The 19,608-nt window shown below is 38.3% G+C and overlaps 1 protein-coding gene across 1 annotated transcript; it reads right to left on the minus strand.

Moving 5' to 3' along the window:
- Window positions 1-381: 381 nt before the first annotated feature.
- LOC149141253 (uncharacterized) lies at window positions 382-1,293 on the minus strand. The gene has a single exon (XM_089451202.1). It carries the CDS (start codon window positions 1,291-1,293, stop codon window positions 382-384), a length of 912 nt encoding a protein of 303 aa, XP_089307328.1.
- Between the last annotated feature and the right edge of the window lie 18,315 nt (window positions 1,294-19,608).

Raw genomic sequence — 19,608 nt, forward strand, 5'->3', positions numbered from 1 at the left:
TCATTGGGAAGGATTATTATCAGAGTTGTAGTACTTGGTTAACTTGGAGTACCTGCCAGAATCCACTAATATTTGTCCTATTTTGATTGTTCGCTGTAGATCAGTTTTCCTTCCTCACTTTTTGATGTCTTTGGTTATGAATCTTCCGTCCCAGGGGCCTCTAGTCTATATACCTAAAGATTTTTGCCGCTGCACCCGAGATAGGACTTCTTCCAGATTCTCAAGTTGTCCAACTGGAATGTTGTCAAAATTGTTTGTTGTGCAAGCCTTTTCTAGACCTGGAATGTCTAGTTCCCCAATATCTATTGCTTCTATTTCTTCCTCCATGATCTATGGATAGTTTGATTCCTCATTCGGTTCCTCTTCTAGACTGGCATTAGATTATGGGATCTCCATCTCCATAACTTGATTATTCCACATTGGTTCCTTTTGCTTATCGGAGGTGGAAGCTCCCTTAACTCGAGGATCTGCATGAGGCTCTGTGTGATCTGCATGCTTCGAATGATTGTCTTTCATCAACTCTGGCTCTGGTGGGGCAGGAGAATCTGAGCTCGGATCTGTTTGGTGAGCTAAAACTTCAAAACTGTTGCTTGTTGAGGGCCCGGAGGGACTGGTTTGCGGCATTTTGGGCTTTGAGGCTTGTTTCTTGTAGGATTTCCGGTGATTTGCTACTTTGGTAAAGCCAGCTGCTTCAGATGCATCCGGTCCAGAGGCAGGAGAGGGTTTTTGCGTTAAAGGACAGTCTCTGAATAAATGTCCCAGGGCATGACATCTCCGACATCTAAAAGGCACATGTTCATAGTCAATCGGCTGAACCCATTCAATGTCATCATGAAAAACACTTACCGCATCTGGGAGAGCCTGGTTGAGGTTCATATAGACGCATATACGAGCAAAGGAGGTGTATCTGCAGGTTTTTGTTTCCTCTGCAACCTTTACAAATTTGCCCAAAACATTTCCAAGCACTTGTAGGGAGTCTTCCTCCCAATATTCCACCGGCAGCGAGTATAAGCGGATCCAGACCGGAGCCCAGCTGAGATCCTCCTTGTCTGGGTTGAAGCGTTCTACCCATCCTCTGAGAAACAGTCCAGCGGCATTAAAGAAGTAAGGCCCTCCATCCAGGACCCTGTTTCTATCCTCCAGGCAGTTGAAAATGGCAGTGAAGAACCCTTTTGGTCCTAACTGCAGGGTTATATGTCCCTTTGGATGCCATTTCGCATTTATCCAGCTCCTTAGCGCCTTCTCAGTCGGCCACAGTCCGATGAACTTCCCTATCAAAGCATGGTCTTTCATATACTGTATCTTCGCATTGATTCAGTGGCCTGGAAGTTCTACCTTTGGACGCTCAGAGGCAACAGGTTTGCATGTTGCCGAGCGGACCTCTGGTGGCGTTTTGTCTTGTTTTGTCCGTTGAAAGTTCAGATCCACATTATCCTCGTCCTGGTTTGTTGTTTTATTTCTTTCCTTATGCTGTTGCTACCCATTGTCATCTTGTGGGGGAGGCTCATCGCCCTCCCCCGAGGGGGCTCCGTGGTATAATGTACCCTTTAGTCGGTGTTTGAAAATTCCTGATCCCGTCAGAAGTTGCAAGTATTCTGCTTTCTAGCACAGCCTACTGTTGCAGCAAGTGTTCAAACCCTAGAACGCAGAGCACAGAGCTGCAACCTCTGAATGCATACTTCAAGTTGTTAAAATTATTGTTACAACACAATTGGGATTGATTTAAAATAATTTACTTTTCACAAGAATTGGAAATAATAATGGAATTAGAATGATTTCCAATACCAAATTGTAAATTGGAAAGAGAATCATGACTATGAATAGGAATGAGACCTTGATCGTCATATAAATCATAGATTGGGGTGGTTTCTTGAATGTTGAAATTATGAATATGATTAATTATTTGAAAATGAGAAACAATTTCTGAATTAAAGTATTATTCATTTTCAAATTTTATTCGAATTTGATCATGAGGATTCAATTGTGAAGAAGACAAATCAATATCCTCAATGTCAAAATAACTATCATAAATCATCTCACTACATTCATTAGAATTTCCTTCGATCTCGTCCAATGTATCAAAAGAAGAAGAAATTTGAAGCACATGTTCATTAATGCCAGAAGAATGATCAATCATTAATTCTCTATCTTGATAAAAACTAATTGGCAATTCATTAAGCTCAGTCTTTCTGTTTTTTGAAATATCATTAATGTTAAGAGGGTATAAATTACTATCAACAAAAATATCAAGATAAAGAGAAAAATGAGAATCAGAAGAAATGGGTTTCAAAGTGTTTCTATTTGAGAGCTCTTGTGCATTCTGTTCATTGTAAATTTTAGATTTGAGATCATTCATTTGTGTACTTGTGCTTTCTTGAAGAAAGTTTCTTTGTTGTAGTGAATTTGACATTTTCTCATCGTAAAAGAATTCAGAATTTGTATAGCAGGTTGCATGTTATTGGAAACTTTGATTGTTGCTTGTACTTGTTGATTTAAGTTTTGATTTTCTGAATTTAACGCATACAAATTTTCAGATAGCAAAGTGGTATTTTGTTCAAGATTATTTTTAATATCTTCTGGCATTTGAATAGTAAAATTCTCCAAGCTTTGTGATTTAGATTCACTAACATGTGAAGGTGCATCCTAATCATTATTAATACTGTAGAAAGTGTGCACTAAATGAAGAAATTGATTTTACATAATAGAAGCTACTTTATCATCATTTGTTTGCACCTCCATGTTGAAATTCTCAATTATGTTAATAAAATTGGAAGGAGATTGAGAAAATCTTGAAATAATTTCACATGGATTATAAATGGGAGGAAGAAAGCAAATATATTCAAACCAATCTAATAATTCCTCTTTCGAAGGTTTTTTTTTGTAATTTTAAATCTCAAGCAATTTAAACAGAATCGAATGGTAAAATAAATCAAAGATCCGTTTTCAAACCTTTGTAAATCTTCAATTTCATCACATACATGTTCATAGTTATAGCGATGAAATTTGCAAAGAAAAATTGTAAAAAATTGATCCCAATTGTGTTTTGAGGCAACTGGAAGAGATTGACACCAACTTTTGGCTTTCTCCAAGAATGTAAAAGTAAAAATACTACATAAAATTCCTTCATCAATTCCTTGAAAAGTACAATTTAATTTTTTTTTAATGAATTGTAAACCATGATTAAATGTAGAAGTATTCCTCTTACCATTAAACTTTACTTGAGACAAGAGTCTTATCACCTCGGGTGCAGTATTGGGAGATGCATGTCTATAAATACAACTCCAAATTGGAAGTTTAAAAGGAGCCATTATAATAGAAATAAAATGTTAGAATACAAACACTCCAATAGACAAAAAGTTGTAGGCCCTCCTTCTAGCACCAAAATGTTGAAGACTCTAAATTCACTGCAACAACATTGTGGGTGACCACTTGGTCCGGACGTTAAAGCAGCTCATTTTCCATTTGGAATGGTGGTTATGACTTGTTTAACTATGTCCAATTAACTTCTCTCAATTTTCAATGGCTTAAAATATGACTTTCATCCAACAATGGAGAAGAGACATCAGATCAACTCTCTTGCTAATCGGGAAAGAAAGTGACTCTTAAGCTGATATGGGGCTCAACCAAGCCACAACTAAATTTTGCCTCTTTAGGAAGAGGACTTTTAGGAATGTAGAATTAATCTAACTCCAACATTATTCTAAAATGCAAGTAAAATGAACTATATCCTAATCCTATCTCAATTATGTAGATATAGATCTAACCCAACTAAGAGAAAGATATTTAAATGATTGGGATTTAAATGTCTGGCTTATAATGGATATCAAGTTAATGAAGTAGTTCAATTAGCTGACATTAGGAATACCAAAACACATTCTATTTAGAGTCTTCTTAACTGAAACAATCAACCAAAAATGTTTAGGAAGTAGTTCAAAAAATTATATTGACTATTAAATCAGTAATTCAAATAATTAAACAATAATATGAGGAAATAGTTCACTAAATATCATTATTTGTTAAATCAATATTAAAAGGAAAATTTCTCAGTAAATAGTTACTCAGAAATCAGAATTTAACCCATAAGAGCTGAGATAAATAATAACATATGATTGAGACAAATTACTCATAACGACAATAGTGCACAAATATGAATAGAATGACAAATTCTTGCCATCATAAAATGAAACTAGTATTTAAAACAATAGTATTAGAAATACCAATTTTGTGAATCCATTTCTCTGGCTCTGGTCTCCAATGGTCCTCTACAATCTTTGAACTTTTGTAGTTACAATAAGCATTGCAATAGTGCAAGCTCTGCGCATCATACATAATTCAGAATGCAAAAGAAAAATTCTCAATAATCCCCATATCTGAGATTTTCTCTCCTCTCACCTACAACTCTTAGAATTCTAAAATGCAGAGGAGAAAAGCCTTTAATCCATTGTACGCTCTGTTATTTATAATATTTACAAAAGAATTCTCAACAAGAAAGTTTGTTGAAGAAGAAATATGCTCTATTAATTTTCATTGGCCAAAAATTCCATTATTCTATTGTTGGAACATTCTCATTGATTGAGATCTTCTTCTCCTCATCTCTTCAAATATTTTTCCACAACAAATAAATCAAAACTAAATTAAAATGAAAAAATAAAATCAAAATATCAAATCTAGAATTAAAACAAATTTTATCAAAACTTAATTAAATATTTAAAATAAAAGAAATTTGAGCTTTTTATTGATTCCTATGAAGATTTAATTGGCCAAAGGGGACATAGACAAATGTATCTGCACTCAGAAAAAGCTATGGGCAAATAAGAATGTAGAGAATTGAACTCATAAAATTATTTTTATTAAAAATTCAGAGCTTAATCATATATTCAATTTTAGACCCATTAAATAATCAAATCTGGTATTGCAACCACTTTAAAAATGTTCTTCATAATTTTATCTTTCCAATGAGCCATCCTGGGCCTTATTTAGCCAAGTAAAACTCCATTTATGAGTTTCTAAATTTGGAGAATTAAATTTGCTAAAATTCTGGAATTTTTGTTGCCACGACTAAAAATCAGAATTTTTTAATTAAAAGCTAAATCTAAATTACACTACAGTTATTAATGAATTAATGCTAATTAATTTCATCTACATTATTAAACTTAATTAATTATAAACTATTTATTAATAAAATAAAATTAATTTAATAATTATTTAAAATATTATTATATTATATTATTATTATAATTATATTATATGATAATTATAATAAAATATTATAATTATTATATAATAATATTATAATACTAATATGACATTATAATAAAAATCCATATTATGCCAAACGTATAAGTGAGAAGAGTGGAAGGTTATCGAGTTATAAGGAGTGGAGGATGACAGTTAATGGAGTGTGAGCGTGGAAGGTGGGAGGAGTGTGGAGTGATAAGGAGGCTTACGTGAGGAGAGGTGGAGAGATAAGGTGATGAGGTGGACAGTGATGGTGATGTGATGTGGGTCCGGGAGTTTTAAGGAGTCTAAAAACTTTGTAATAATTTTTTTTACCCCTTGCATGTTTTTAAAATCCTAATCGCAAGTTCTGTTTGAATGAGGGGCTCATGAAATTTGTTTTTTGCGATATGTGATATGCGATATATCGTAATTGTAATATCACATTGCACATTTTATTTTAGAAATTTTAAATTTCGGGATTTTGGAAGGGAGGATTTGATGACAAGTGGGTCCACTTGAATTAACGATCCTACAAATTGGACTACAACCATTTTGCAATTTTGGGTTTTGGGTTTGGCAATTTATTTTAAAATAACAAATTGGAGTAAATTACCAAGATCCCAAAACGTGTTTTCATTTATTGTACAACTTAGCTGGGTCATCTGTAGTACCGTTAGTGAAAAAATAAAAAAATTAGTAAAAATTTACTAAGAGTTAATATTTACAATGGTCAACTATTGTAATTACAAAAAAAAAATGAAATATCATACATTTATTTACATTTTTTAGTCTATGTGAGAAATTGTTCAACCTTCAAAGGTGTGTCATTTACAAACTAGTTGACCAAATTAGGCGAAACAAGTATCAATTGAAAGCTAGTGAAAAGTTGGATTCAATGAAACAATCAAATAGAAATCCAATGAAAACATAAAAAGACAAAATTTGTAAGGCAACTAACTTAAATGAAAATCATAAAAGATGCTTATCTAAAAATTAATATAAAGGGTCTCCATTATTTGAGTCAATAATTCAAATAAGGGGGGTGTTGGGTTTTCCCTACAATAGGACCCTAGAGCCCTTCCATATTTTTTTGTTACTTTGAATGACTTATTTTCTATCTCTTGATCATCCATGCCTTATATTTTCCTACGATTTCTTCAACATCTCCTATATTTGCACATTCATTTTCATAACCTTTTCAACAAAATTTTCCTCTTAATGAATTTTGTATGAGATCATCCCTCACTCCTCCTTGTTATCCATATGTAAGATCCAAAGGCGGAGGAGGAAAATATCCAAAACAAGTTTTAAAGGGAGACTTAATAATAGAACTGTGGACTACTGACTATTATAAGAGTGCATATATAAACCATATTTTCATACAATGTCTTTGGATGCTTCTAATTGTTATCCCTAAACAAATTCACCAAAATCTAGTTGACTACTTCTACTCGCCCATCTATTTAATTATGGAGTGGTGTTGACCTCTTTAGCCTTGTGTCCATATTCTCCCACAATGAATTCCAAAATTCATAGATAAATCTAGTGTCTCTATTTGAAATGATGCTCGTTGGTGTCCTCAACTACACCCAGATCTATCCAAAGAAAAAAATCGATGCTTCTTTCCCTTTGATGGCCATTTTACAAGGCATGATAATGCACATATTTCTAAATGTTTCAACTGTTGTGAACAAGTAGTCATGACCCTTCCTATTTGTTGGTAAATGTCCCATAAATTTTATGGAAATGATTTCCCAAGGATAAGTGGGTATAGGTAAATGATGGTATAGACCTTGTTTCCTATTACTAATATTGTTGATACAAAAAAATATACATCGTCCAATGAACCTTACTACATCGTCTTGTACTTAGGCTAGTACACATACCTTTGCAAGTTAGAATTTTTCTTCCAAACATAAAAATTCGTTAGAACCTTAGAGATGTGAGCCTCTTTTATTAGCTATGGTCACTCACCTTTATGAACAAAAACCTTGTCTAGCCTATAGAGTAACCCATTCCAAAAATGATAGTCAACTATAATGTCACCGCTACTTGCATGAATCTAGACCTACAATTGTTGGAAAATTTCCTTGAATTCACTATCTTCTCTATGTGCCTCTCTATATACATCATAGGCAAAAGTGTTCAGGTACATTAGTATTCCTGAAACTATATTATTTTATGTGAGTGGCCTTGAAATCATGCCAATAAACATGTTTGTGTTTCCCTTCTTGTACCATATGACTAAATGAAAATATTGTTAAAAAACCATAAACTGGCAGTGTCTAGTCTATTTTAGCTTAGTATGTGCCTACAAGTAGTATAGTCATTGGTGATCTCTATGGTTGATGGCCTCCCTTCCCATCATATAGTGTTTCCACTATTTGAGAGCTTGTGACAAAGCATAGAGATCCTTATGGTAGGTAGGGTATTTTAAAACTACCCCATGAAATAATTTGAAATGGTAGCATATGGGTCTTCCTCCTTGTATCAATACAACTCCCTTGAAATACCCACTCATGTCCATCTCCTCTTTGAATGGCTTCTACAAGTTTGGTAGCATGGGAATTGATGGTTGGCTTCTTTTTCACTTCAACTCATCAAAATCCTTTTACAAACCTTCCCCATATGAAGCTATATCAACTCACTATTATGGAATGGAGTGGTGCAATTACTATTAAAAATGAAGCTATGGATTTCCTCGAGTACTATGTTGCCCCAAGAAAACTCTTGATCTTAGAGACATTTGTAGGCACTAACCACTTCATGATGGTCTCCATCTTCATAGGATCTATCTTAAGCTCTCAACAACCAATCACATAAAACAAATGGACCAAAGACTATAGTGGAAACTCACATTTCCTAATATTTTATAGCATCTAGTTCTTCTTTAAAATCTCTATCACCTACACCAAACATGGGATGAGCTCATCTAAGGTAGTTTTGTAAACTAATATATCATCCAAACAGACAAGAAAAAATCAATCCAAATAAGGGTATAGTACATCATTCATTAGACTCATTAATTTAGTTGGTTCATGCATAGACCAAATGGAATAAATAACCACTTATATAAACCTTATCTATTTTGAAGGTGGTATTCCATGTGTCTTCTTATCTGACTTGAACTTGGTGATATCTTGATTTTAAATCTAGCTTGGTGAAGTAATTCAATTTCTGCAATTGATCTAATGGAACATTAACCCTATTCGGGGGTACATTATCTTTAGCATAATATTGTTTAACTCTCTATAATTAAGGCGCATTCATAAAGTCCCATCCTTTTTTGGAAAAATTATGATGAGGGATACAAAAGGTGAGGTACATGGTCGAAGTTAGCTATTGTTGCAATTGTTTCTTTGCTTTTCTTACTTCTAGAATAAACTATCTATACAACCCAATATTTGGAAATGGAGATTCCAATAATAATTGGATTTTTTGCTCCACTTTCCTCTAAGGATGGCATCCCTTTAGGCTCCTGGAACACTCCCATGTATGTCTATAGCAACTCTTTTATTTGTTGTTTCTATTATTTATTACACCCCTCCATGAATACCTTTACTGTTATTGACTGCTCTCTAGAATGATTTTCTCTTAAGAATAATAAAACATATTTATTGCTAGAACTAGTCTATTTGTTATCTTGGTTAGCACTTACAAGTGTAATCTTGGACTTGCTTATTTGTGTATTGATGATGAATGATTTCCCATCCTTGAGGCAATACTAGATAGCTCTATGCATGAATATTTCATCTCACATATACATGTAGGGACATCAGAACATGAATTCAAATGCATTAGTGGTAGTACATCATTATCTACTTCATTAATATAATCAACATTGATAAAAAAATAATCTACGTTATTTTCTTTCCTCCTTTTCTACATCCGTATTTACCCATCCCAATTAATATGGGCTAGGATGGTTACAAACCTCTAATCTAATTTTGTTGTCCACATCCAATTCTATTAGATTAGCATATGAACTTGAGATGAATAGGGCATATATCTTGGTCTTCTTGACTTGGATCATAATATGGAATAGTTAGGTCATGTCCTTATCATTCTAGTGACATAGGATAATGTTGCAGTAGCTACAACCACACTCCAATATTTTGCCTTAGCCTGTTTTGGAGCCTCCCCTTCCAACGTTGCACAACACTTTGTCTTGCCTCGTCAAGTACTCAAGCTTCAGTGTTTTCCTCACACAAAGGTAGCATGTGGATCACAGTTGATCCACTCCCCTCATAGGCTACTCACCCAGACTTGGTCCAGCTGCAGCCTAAGAAGCTTCCTAGTGAAATTTACACATTCCTAGAGGGAAACCAGCCTTCCCTCCAGGAATTATGCAATCCTCTCTGATAGCCTGTTGGTCTCCAGGATTGTGTAATCCGACCAGCTAACCCTCCCAGTAGGATTTGCACAATCTTTCTCAGCAAGAGGCTGTTCAACCTAGAATTTGTGCAAATCTGGGCAGCAGTCAGCTGCTCTCCCCAAAAATTACACAATCCCCTTGGGCAGTCAGCCCAACTTACAGTCAGGAATGTGCATTTTTCCCAAGCAATTGAGCATTGGCATGCATGGATGGTCTGGTTGACGAGTTCCACCCGAGACCGAGGAAAATTGACTTGCATGCATGCATGACCTAATCTTCCTAGAATAGCAATAGACAACATGCAAAAGGCATCCCATGATTGAGGTAGCTATTTTTAGCAGCCGGGGGTTACATGCAAAGTTTTTTAGAAGTTTCCCTCCAAGTGTCACTTTTTCCTAGATTTGTGGCATGTGCGTCATGAGGAAAAACTTATTTATTCGACACATCAGAGCTCATCCATTCACATCAATATTGGAGCTATGACATCCCACAACACATCCAGGACTCTTTGACACATCCAGCTCATCTATTCACGGGTAAGTGGCCTCAACTTTTTTTTTCAGCATTTTTGTCGCTTTTTGTGTATTCACTTGTGTGAGTGTTGTTTGCTTGATTTCTTTGAACGCATGCTGTCCTTTACATGTATTCTAGCTTTTCCTAGCTCTATTTCAATTTTCGTTTCTATCTCACTGTTGTCACATGCATGAAATTGTTTTGTGCGGACGTTCATCCAACCGGTGAATGACCTCACCCACATGCATGTTGATCTGTTTGTTGAATATTCCATTTATGTTTTGCATGATTTTTTTATCACCTCTTCTATCACTTAGTGTCTCCATTCATTCCATCGACTTGCTTTCAGTTGCTCGTTGGCGAGTTGGGCCAACCTTGGCCTGGTCTCTACCTTCACCAAAGCTGCATTGCGCAATATGGAGAAGGAAGGCTCACCTTCCTCTCCAAATTTGTGCATTCTAGCCTAGCACTAGCCTCCTGGACTGATTTGCGCATTCCTGGAGGTAATTGGCTACTTGGTCCAAGAATTTGTGCAAATTTTCCCCTGTGCCAACAGTCCTTCCCAGCTGGGATTGCACATTGCCCAATCCCAGCAGCCAACTGCCGAACTAGATTACACATTTTGCAGATCCACCAGCTAGTCCAACCTCCTAGTCAGTCAAGACTACCTTTTTCGTAGTTTTGGAAGCCATTCACTCACGCTTCCAGTGAAATTTTCGCAATCTTGCTCATCAATTTCCGAAGTATGTGTTATGTCGATCCCCAAATTCACTTTGGTTTTGCTAACATATTTCTTGCTATGCATGGTGCTTGTTTCAAGATCTTTTAGGTGTTCATTTGTCTCAATGGCTTCCAATAGAACAGGATCTCAAGACAATGATGATATGGAAGTTGGAGCATTAGTTGAACATGTGTCCTTTGGTTTGATAATCTATGAAGATATGAAGTTGTATCTAGACAAGGACATCCAACTGAAGTGGCAATAGGTGAATGAAACATTCACAGGTACTTTTGTGGAAGACCTTGAAGACCATGCAGATACCCCATGTTCCGATGCATGGACATGATTCACTAGATGGTCTCTCACACTGACCTCGAGACGATGATCTTGAGCAGTGTTAGTGGGACGAAGCTTGCAACCTTCTGGGCATGATATTATGATGAGATGTATCATATGACCAATCCCATGATTATCATGACTCCCCCATTCATCTTTCCCAACAACAGAGGCCACTCCTGAGACATTATTAAGGATTGGGTAAAGGAGTCAGCATGTTTAGGATGACCCCCACTCAGATACATAAGATGAAGATATTGAGGAAGGCATACCAATAGTTGGTCATATTCGCATGTCAACTGAGTGGCAAAGCGAGCATTGAAACATTCCCTCAGAGTTGGGTGGTCACGTTGGACCAACTGGCTAGAGAAGGAAGACCATGCAACTAGTCTAGCATACTAGCTCATGAGGTGAAGGAGCTAGTCATGAAGGCTCGACAGTCACCCGAAGGCATGCATGCAGAGATTTATATGTCTGACTATATTCTAGATGTAATTTGTGCTTGACATAAGTTCCCGGGCTTAAAGTGGGCATGGTCGCTAATAGAGACTATTGTGAGCTTGTATTTCTAGTTATTTTCATAGTGCAGCTTCATAGGAGTGATGATATGACTGTCTGACCATCATGTCACCCTAGTTTACAGGTTGATATTCAAATAGGATCCACCCTGCATGTTAGAAGGAGCAATGAAGGCATTGTTAGGCATTGTAGATTGGTATGCCTCACCAGACGGCACGTTCATCCGAGTGTTCAGTGCGGAGAAGCCTCCGCATGTTCTGCCAAAGTTTGCGTTGGACATGCTTGTCATGCAGGAAGTAGCGTATCATATCTCAACAGGATTAATAGCTAGGCTGTAGCAGAAGAAGAAGGCACCTTGGCCCACTCTTCTATTGTGAATTGGGTTATACGAGATTCAGAGCATCAAGAAAGTAGATGTCGAAGCCGAACAAATGAAGAAGTACCCGTTCAACCTCTGAAGCTTCAACTTGTATGACTAACATTGCATTATGAAGGATCACTGCATGAGAGTTCAGTTCAATTGGATCCATGGAGCATGCCATTGGGCCAAGGAGGACTCATGGAGATATTGCTTCAATTCCTCCAAACCTAATGAACAGGTCGATTTCACTGTAAAATGGTTAGCACAACAACATGAAGAACCATCACAGAGAACACCAGTAGTAACATCAAAAACATAAATAGCAGAGCCAAGCATACCTATGCATGACAAAGGGAAGATAAATATTGTCGACCGCATGGAGGAGGAACAAAGCTGCAAGTTTCGAGAAGATCCACTTGTAGAACAAGAAGCTAGGGCTATTCAATAGAAGAGGTAGCAATGTGACAAGCGAATCGTGCGAAGGCAGAGGGATAAGAAGAGAATGGAAGAAGTAGAGAAGGAGTTGCATGAGTTGAGGGAGCAACTCCAGAAATAACAAGTGGTGCGCCAACTAGAGAAGGAAGCACAACAGTAGCAGATTCAATAGGGGGTGCATCACGTGCAGACAGACGAAGTAGTGCCCGTGCAAGTAGTTTATTCTTCTGAATAGCTGGCATCAAGCGAATAGGGTGAACCCTCGCAGGGGAAAGACATTTCTTAGGAGATAGAACAGGCTCTTCAACAGTTGGATGCAGACATGGAGTAGCAGGAGTTGGAAAAAGACACAGACCTCATGCTCCACCAAAGAGAGGTCAACTCACCTGCTTCAATGCATCAAGATGATGAGCAAGTATCATATGACCAAGGAGGCACTAAGATTCTTGGTCGTCAACCAGAAGAAGAAATGCACAATGTCTCCTTTGACGAATCTCATCATAAAGTTGTACAGTCTCAGCGAGTAATGACTTCGCAAGACCAACCATCCCATGAACAATTGGAAGAGCAAGTGATCGCGATTGATGTGCACAAGCATCCAACTACGTTGGCTGACGCAACTAGAGTGTATATCGAAGCCACTAGCTCTAGTGTTCATTTTCTCATAGCTGAGAATGAGCGAATGGTGAAGGAACTATAGGTGGCCAAGTAGGGAGGAGACTTGGTGACAATGTCTGCCCGAGCTGAATTGTAGAAGGAAATACTGGATGAAGTGTTGTCCTTCTACACAGTTATGCGAGCATTGTACTCCAAGTTTGGTATCGTGCATCAAGCAGTCGTTCATGTCCACGGATGGCAGCAACGATATGAAAGAAGAGTATGCATCTTGAAAAACATATGTACTGATGTTGATGTAATGTGAGCATGGATGATGAAGTACAGGGGAGCCCCGCTTCACTTGCCAAGGATGATGAAGGCTAATGCGGTCGAGCTGCAAGCAAGTATTCAAAGTGATATCCATAACTATGAAGACCTATCGCAACTCATCACTAGCATACAGGCTTCCCATGCATGAGTATTCAAAAGCATGGAGGTTATAGTGCACACTCATACGATCCCATCACTTGGGACCCTTACTCACGCAAAGACCAAGAAGTAGGTCCAATAGGAGCTTGAATGGTACTTCGACAAGTTGATGTGCACTGCAACCAGCCCAGACTTGCCTATTAGTGCAGACATCATTGGTGGGCTCCAGTATTGTAGCAATAATGCTACAACTCCTGGGGCTTCCTATCTCTAATTTTATCAACCCGGTAGTTCGTACAAACTTGGAAGCGACGGTGCTGTATGCACAAGTACTAGCTCTTGTCGCAGCTGTCACTTGGTCAGCTGGCACAAGTCCGCTAGGGCTCAAGCCAACTTCTATATGTTCTCAGAAGAAGCTTTCTAAATGATGGACGAAGGCTATCTCAAAGGAAATTAATCTATTTTGCAAAAAGAAACTGAAAGCCAAAAAGAAACACAAACCCTAGCAAACCCTAATTCTACCAGCTAGTCCTACTGATGCAAAGGAGAGGATGCAAACTACTGAAAGAGATGCCATTACTTCTAAGAAGGTAAAATGCATGTGTCTAAGTTATTACTATCTGAAGAAAACATATTTTTGTATTTTTGCTTAAGTTGTTGAAATTATCATGCATGTGCTTTTAACTAGCTTTTCACTGTGTAGAGGTGGATCAAGGAGGAGAAATGTTTGGGAAAGGTTGGGAAGGTTCAGAGAGGGTCTAAGGGGTCCCTAACACCCTTCCAAAGAGTCTCACAAAGTTTGGCTGCCAAGGAACCGTGTTTATGAGCTTCTACAGGAAGTCTGCAGGGGTTTCTACAGGATGTTCAGAGATTTCTACAGGATGTTTCGAAATGGGATGTTTGAGGATGGATGGTTGATGGAAGATGCATGGATGGTTATGGAGGTAGTATGGGGGTCTGAAGTGGCCTAGGAACTGATGGATGGAGCTAAGGGGAGGGTGTGGAGGTCTATCTTGCATCAAAGAAGGTTTAGGCAATGGAAAAGCAAGAAGGTAGGGTTACGTGGCAAAAGAGCAGATGGGAGATGAGGAAACAGACTTGGTGATGGAGGAGCTGATCTGGATGAGGCTCAGACGAACGAGGAGGTGATGAAGGTGCCCTGCATAGTGTTTCCAACTGAACCAACAAAGACATGCAAGAAAACAAAGATCTAGTTATGCTACCCTAATATGATCTAGCTAACAGTAGCAAGAATGGATAGCAACTTTATTTGCAAGGAAACCATGTACAACACGTGAGCAAGAACAGTCCAAAAGATCTGAATGCATGACTAAATCCTACCACTCTATTCCAACCATAAAAAGCTACTTTAACTATCAAAAGAAATCTAAATAACAAACAAAGATCTAAATCTAGATAGCAGATTTTATTTCAAGAACACAGCAAAAACACATAAAGATAAACAAGGGAGGTACTGGGCGCTTGAGATGGGCCCAACCCCAAGAGCTACAGCCTCCCAAGAGAGATTTAGAGCTGGTGCAAAGCTGGATTCATCTTTATTAAACAAGAATGAAGAGTTACATAAAAACTGTCCACAAGAAGAACTTGAACATGAGCTGAAAGCAAAGCTAATCTATTGCATAGAAATCGAACTACAAACTAGCTAACTAATGGCTAAAACAAAATGACTAATTGGCTACAAAAATGACTAACCACTAGCTAAACAAATTGACTACCAACTAGCTAACCAAAATGAGGCCCTAAGCCTTCTTATTTATACAATTTGAGGACCCAACAGTCCTCCTAAAATTTAGGGACTTGGCTGCCCAAGACTTGTAGTTAACAGCAGTCCTACTTGACTTGCTTGGCTGCCCTTGTGCTCATTGATTTGGTGGCCTTTGAACTCCGAGCTGATGGTGGAGAATTCGAGGTAAGGGCCCATAAATGAGGGGGACACCTTCCTACAAATCCTCTAGCTTGTTCTCCCATGAATTTCGCTGCCAAGTGCTCATTAAGACCTTCAATTTTGTCTCCAAGTTGACCAAAAAGGCTACACAAAGCACCCATTAGACTTGTTGGCATAATGACTAACCAAATTCACTCTATTAACATAAATATAATCAAAAACATGCAATAAACTAATGAGAATGGTGGATTAATTCAAATTAGAAGGTTGAATGAGCCCAAATAATTGTCCATTTTTGGGGCTCATCATCACCCCCCTACTGAAATTGTTGCTCATCCTCTGAGCAACCAATCTCTCTCCTCATCTGATGGCCCTGGTGGCTTCTTTTGCTAACATCTCGGCTAACTTCTCCTTTGGCTTCCCTCTTTTCAAACTTCTTGTAGAAACAGTTCGTTGGCTTCCTGTAGAAACAGTCTGCTAACTTCCTGTAGAAACAGTCTGCTAACAGTTCTCTGTCTTCCTGTAGAAACAGTCGGCACTGTCTTAGCCTGCTTGTCCTCTCTCTGCTGTTCATCAGATGTTTCCTTGTCTGCTGGATGCCCTTCTTACTGCTGTTGTTCTCCCAAAATGGAGGGCCTATCTTCGTTATGACTTCCCTATAGCTGTAACTACTATTTCAGCAGCTCATTCTCCTCCTGTACTTTGTCTCTGTCTCTATCTCTGATGTTGTCCCTAAAGTGATTTTCTCGAGCAAATGTGGCCCTTGATGACTTACTCTTTACTTCATTCACTCTTACAGTCCTCCCACCAATTGCCTTTCCATCCATGTCATTGATTGCATTAACTGCAGTTCTGGGGTTAGTAAAAGTGACAAATCCATAGCATTTACCCCCAAACTCTCGGTCATTCACAATCATCAGGCTCTCCGCATAGAATTTATCACAATCCAGACAGTAATGATCATAAACAATAAAGCTTGACAATTAGGTCTGCTGCCCAAGTTTTCCTGAAACATTGGCACCTTGATAATTTCTTATAATGCAGTGTATGATGCCTCTGATATTAGGTCTGGCACCAGGGGCCACTAGTGGACCTGACCAATATCTGATTAGGTCCAACAATAACACCGCTGCACTCTTCAAGCCGAGAATAGAGTCCCAATAATGCACAATTACAACAGTAATGAAGTATACATATATCGATGAAAGCCCAGAAGTACCACGTTTCAAATAAAGATAAGCCATATGTTGCCGGACTAAAAGCTATATTAGAGCAAAAAACTCTCGTTGATAAGAAATAATCATTTTGAGAAGAGATGTGTATTGATGTCAAATTCACATGTGTAGAAGCCCAACTATCTCGGATAAGGATGCATGATGAGGCAAATCTGGAATATGAATATCTGGATAGAGCCTTTACTGCAATAATAGTGGCATAAATCTCAAAGGCCCTTTGAATGGAATGTTCAGTAGAATCATATGGAAGGCCACCAACATATACTGAATTTTCATCATCAACCGTCATCTTTCTAATACTTTGGATGCTTGATAACTGGTTTTTCACTTCAAACTTGAAACGTCGAAGAACTTAAAGAAGACCAAACACTGGACATCCTTGAATTTTCAGCATCAAAGGTGAAAGAATTCCTTCTTATGAAATAGGAAGTAAAGGAATTGAACTTGTGATATTTTTCTTGAAAAGGAAGTGATAAAGTTCCCAAAATGTTAATAGGCCATTTGTATTTGTTGGTCCTGCTGAAATTAGTCACAACATCTAAAACAAGCCAACAATATGGTGATAGACCCCTTTCTCAAGGTCATCCTCCAATTGATATCAAGGTTCTGCAACCCAAGCTTTCATGCAGACAATCACAGTATCTCGTCTGGAGCTCCAAATTCAACGAAAATTCTGGGTTTTCCTTCCGCAGAGCTGTTCTCTGCCTTTCCTGTAGACGCCTTCCTGTAGGCGGCTCTCGTTTCCTGTAGAACGAAACAGTGCTCCCTATAGAATGCCGATAAGCCGAAGGGTTCTGAAAAATGGCCGAGAAAGATTGGTGGAGGATGAAAAGTTAATAGATTGTGGAAACTTCAGTTGACGATGTGGCAAGTGCAGATGACCAGCAGCTGAGCGCTCAGATTTCTGCGTGATTTTTGGAGTGAGGTGTCACATACGTGTACTGGCTTATGCGACTGTTTTGCAATCATGAACTGCAGTGGTCACTATTTGTTCTCTGCTTGAAATCTCATCGATTCAGTTGCACTGGAGTTAGACTACCCATACTGTCCGTTTTTTGACTTTCACGTGCATGGCTGACCCATGCATGCTGCGTGACTTGCTAGAGAACTGGACATCAAGTGAACCTTCCTAAATTCGTGGCTTAATTCCATCACTCCATTCGTTCATGCAGTTCTTGAATTAGATTCATGCAATAGAGGAATAGGTTTTGTCACGTACCTGAAGCCAAACGGCTGCTTGTGAAGCTTCTTGCTGCTGCATGCTCGGATTCTGCTGCTGCATGCTTGGATCCTTTGATTACATGAGGCTTGGCTAATGATTTTTGATTGCTTTTCCTTGTGCAGGTGTCCTCTGGCCGAATCTGAGCTGCATGCAATCGTTTCCACGTTCAACTCTGCCCGTTCAAGCTGCTGTTGCTGCATGGTCACAGAACCAGAACTTCTTTTTGCCATTTCTCCCAAACGGTAGATCGGATTGATCTGAAACTCGGTGAGCATGTTCCTATCATCATTATTCATCTCCCATAGCAAAATCGTGATCAATGGATGCACGGATTTCGAGAAAAATGGAAAATGGCTGAAGATTTCAGAGCTCAATTTCTCGGAAACCGTGCATCGGAATCGGATGAAACTGCTTGGGTAGGTTACTATCACCCATGTGCATCTCCCCATGAAACAAGTTTTAAAACGGATGCACGGATATGGAAAAAATGCAAAAATGGCTGATGGTGATGGAGGCTGATTTCTTGGAAACCGTGCACCGGAATTGCATGAAACTGCTCAGGCATGTTTTCATCAACCTTGTCCAATTCCCCATAAAACGGTTTGTCAAATGGATGCATGGTTTTCAAGTTATGGCAAAAACAAATTCTGCTCTATGTGTTTTTGCTTCAAGGCACTTTGCATTTTGGTTGCATGGGATGACAAAATGAATTTTGGTTGTGATGCAGGTATAGAGATGATGGAGGAGGAGTTGGAAGACTGCATGAGGACTTCTGAACCCTTGAGGAAGCTACCATGTTCGCCAAACCACTTTTTGAAATGCATGCCTAGTTTCCCACAATTTCTACAGGAAGTTCCTGTAGAAGCACAATGAGAAGCACAAGGAGGTGAAAAAATGATGGATGAAGGCAAGGGATGGACACACAAGTTCTTGTAGGCCTAATCAACAGATTCCCACCATCAGATTCACTTTTGAAATTGGATTTGGCTCGTCCAAAGGTTCTACAGGATGATTCCTGTAGAAATACAGAGCTTCCTGTAGAAGGCACAAGAAAGAGTCCTTTGACCTTGATTTGAGTGCTCCTCCTGTCATGAAACGTCCTTCTTTAACCTGCAATGTCATTGTTGCAACATGAAATTATTCAATGGATATTAGCTTTATTTTTCTTTTCCTTTTTTTTTTTTTTTTTTTTTTGAAAAACAACTAGGGCGCCTCATGGAGGTTTTCACCCTAATTGCCTGCCCTGGGCGCCTCCAAGGGAGGTTTTCACCCAGAGATCTTATTCTATTTTCTCTTTTTTTTCAACCCATTGACCGCCTCATGGAGGTTTTCAATCAATGAGCCAATCTAAGGCGCCTCCGAGGAGGTTTTCACCTTAGATTTTTATTTTCATCTTATTTTCATTTTTTTCTTTCTCTTTTTTTCTCTTTTTTTTTTCTACCCTACCCTACTTGAAAAACAAAATCATTTTCAAGTATAAGAATACTTCCAATGGAGCCATGTGCACATCGAGATTAGAGAAAAAATGATGTGGAGGCTCGAAATGCATGCTTGGATAGGTATCCAGATCTCAAAGACCAAATGATTTGACTTTGAAGGGATCAAACATAGGTGAGGAAGAGAGTACTGCTGCAACTTAGTGACTGTCTAGAACCATGTCTCAATATAGCTTTGATATCCTTGGTCCTTTTGCTGATCTGGATCATGTTTCATGTCACCTTCTAACATGACTTTCTCAT

This window comes from Pinus tabuliformis, chromosome X (assembly GCF_031772625.1).
Source record: "Pinus tabuliformis cultivar Carrire ecotype Pingquan chromosome X, CPIR1, whole genome shotgun sequence".
Classification (NCBI taxonomy): domain Eukaryota; kingdom Viridiplantae; phylum Streptophyta; class Pinopsida; order Pinales; family Pinaceae; genus Pinus; species Pinus tabuliformis.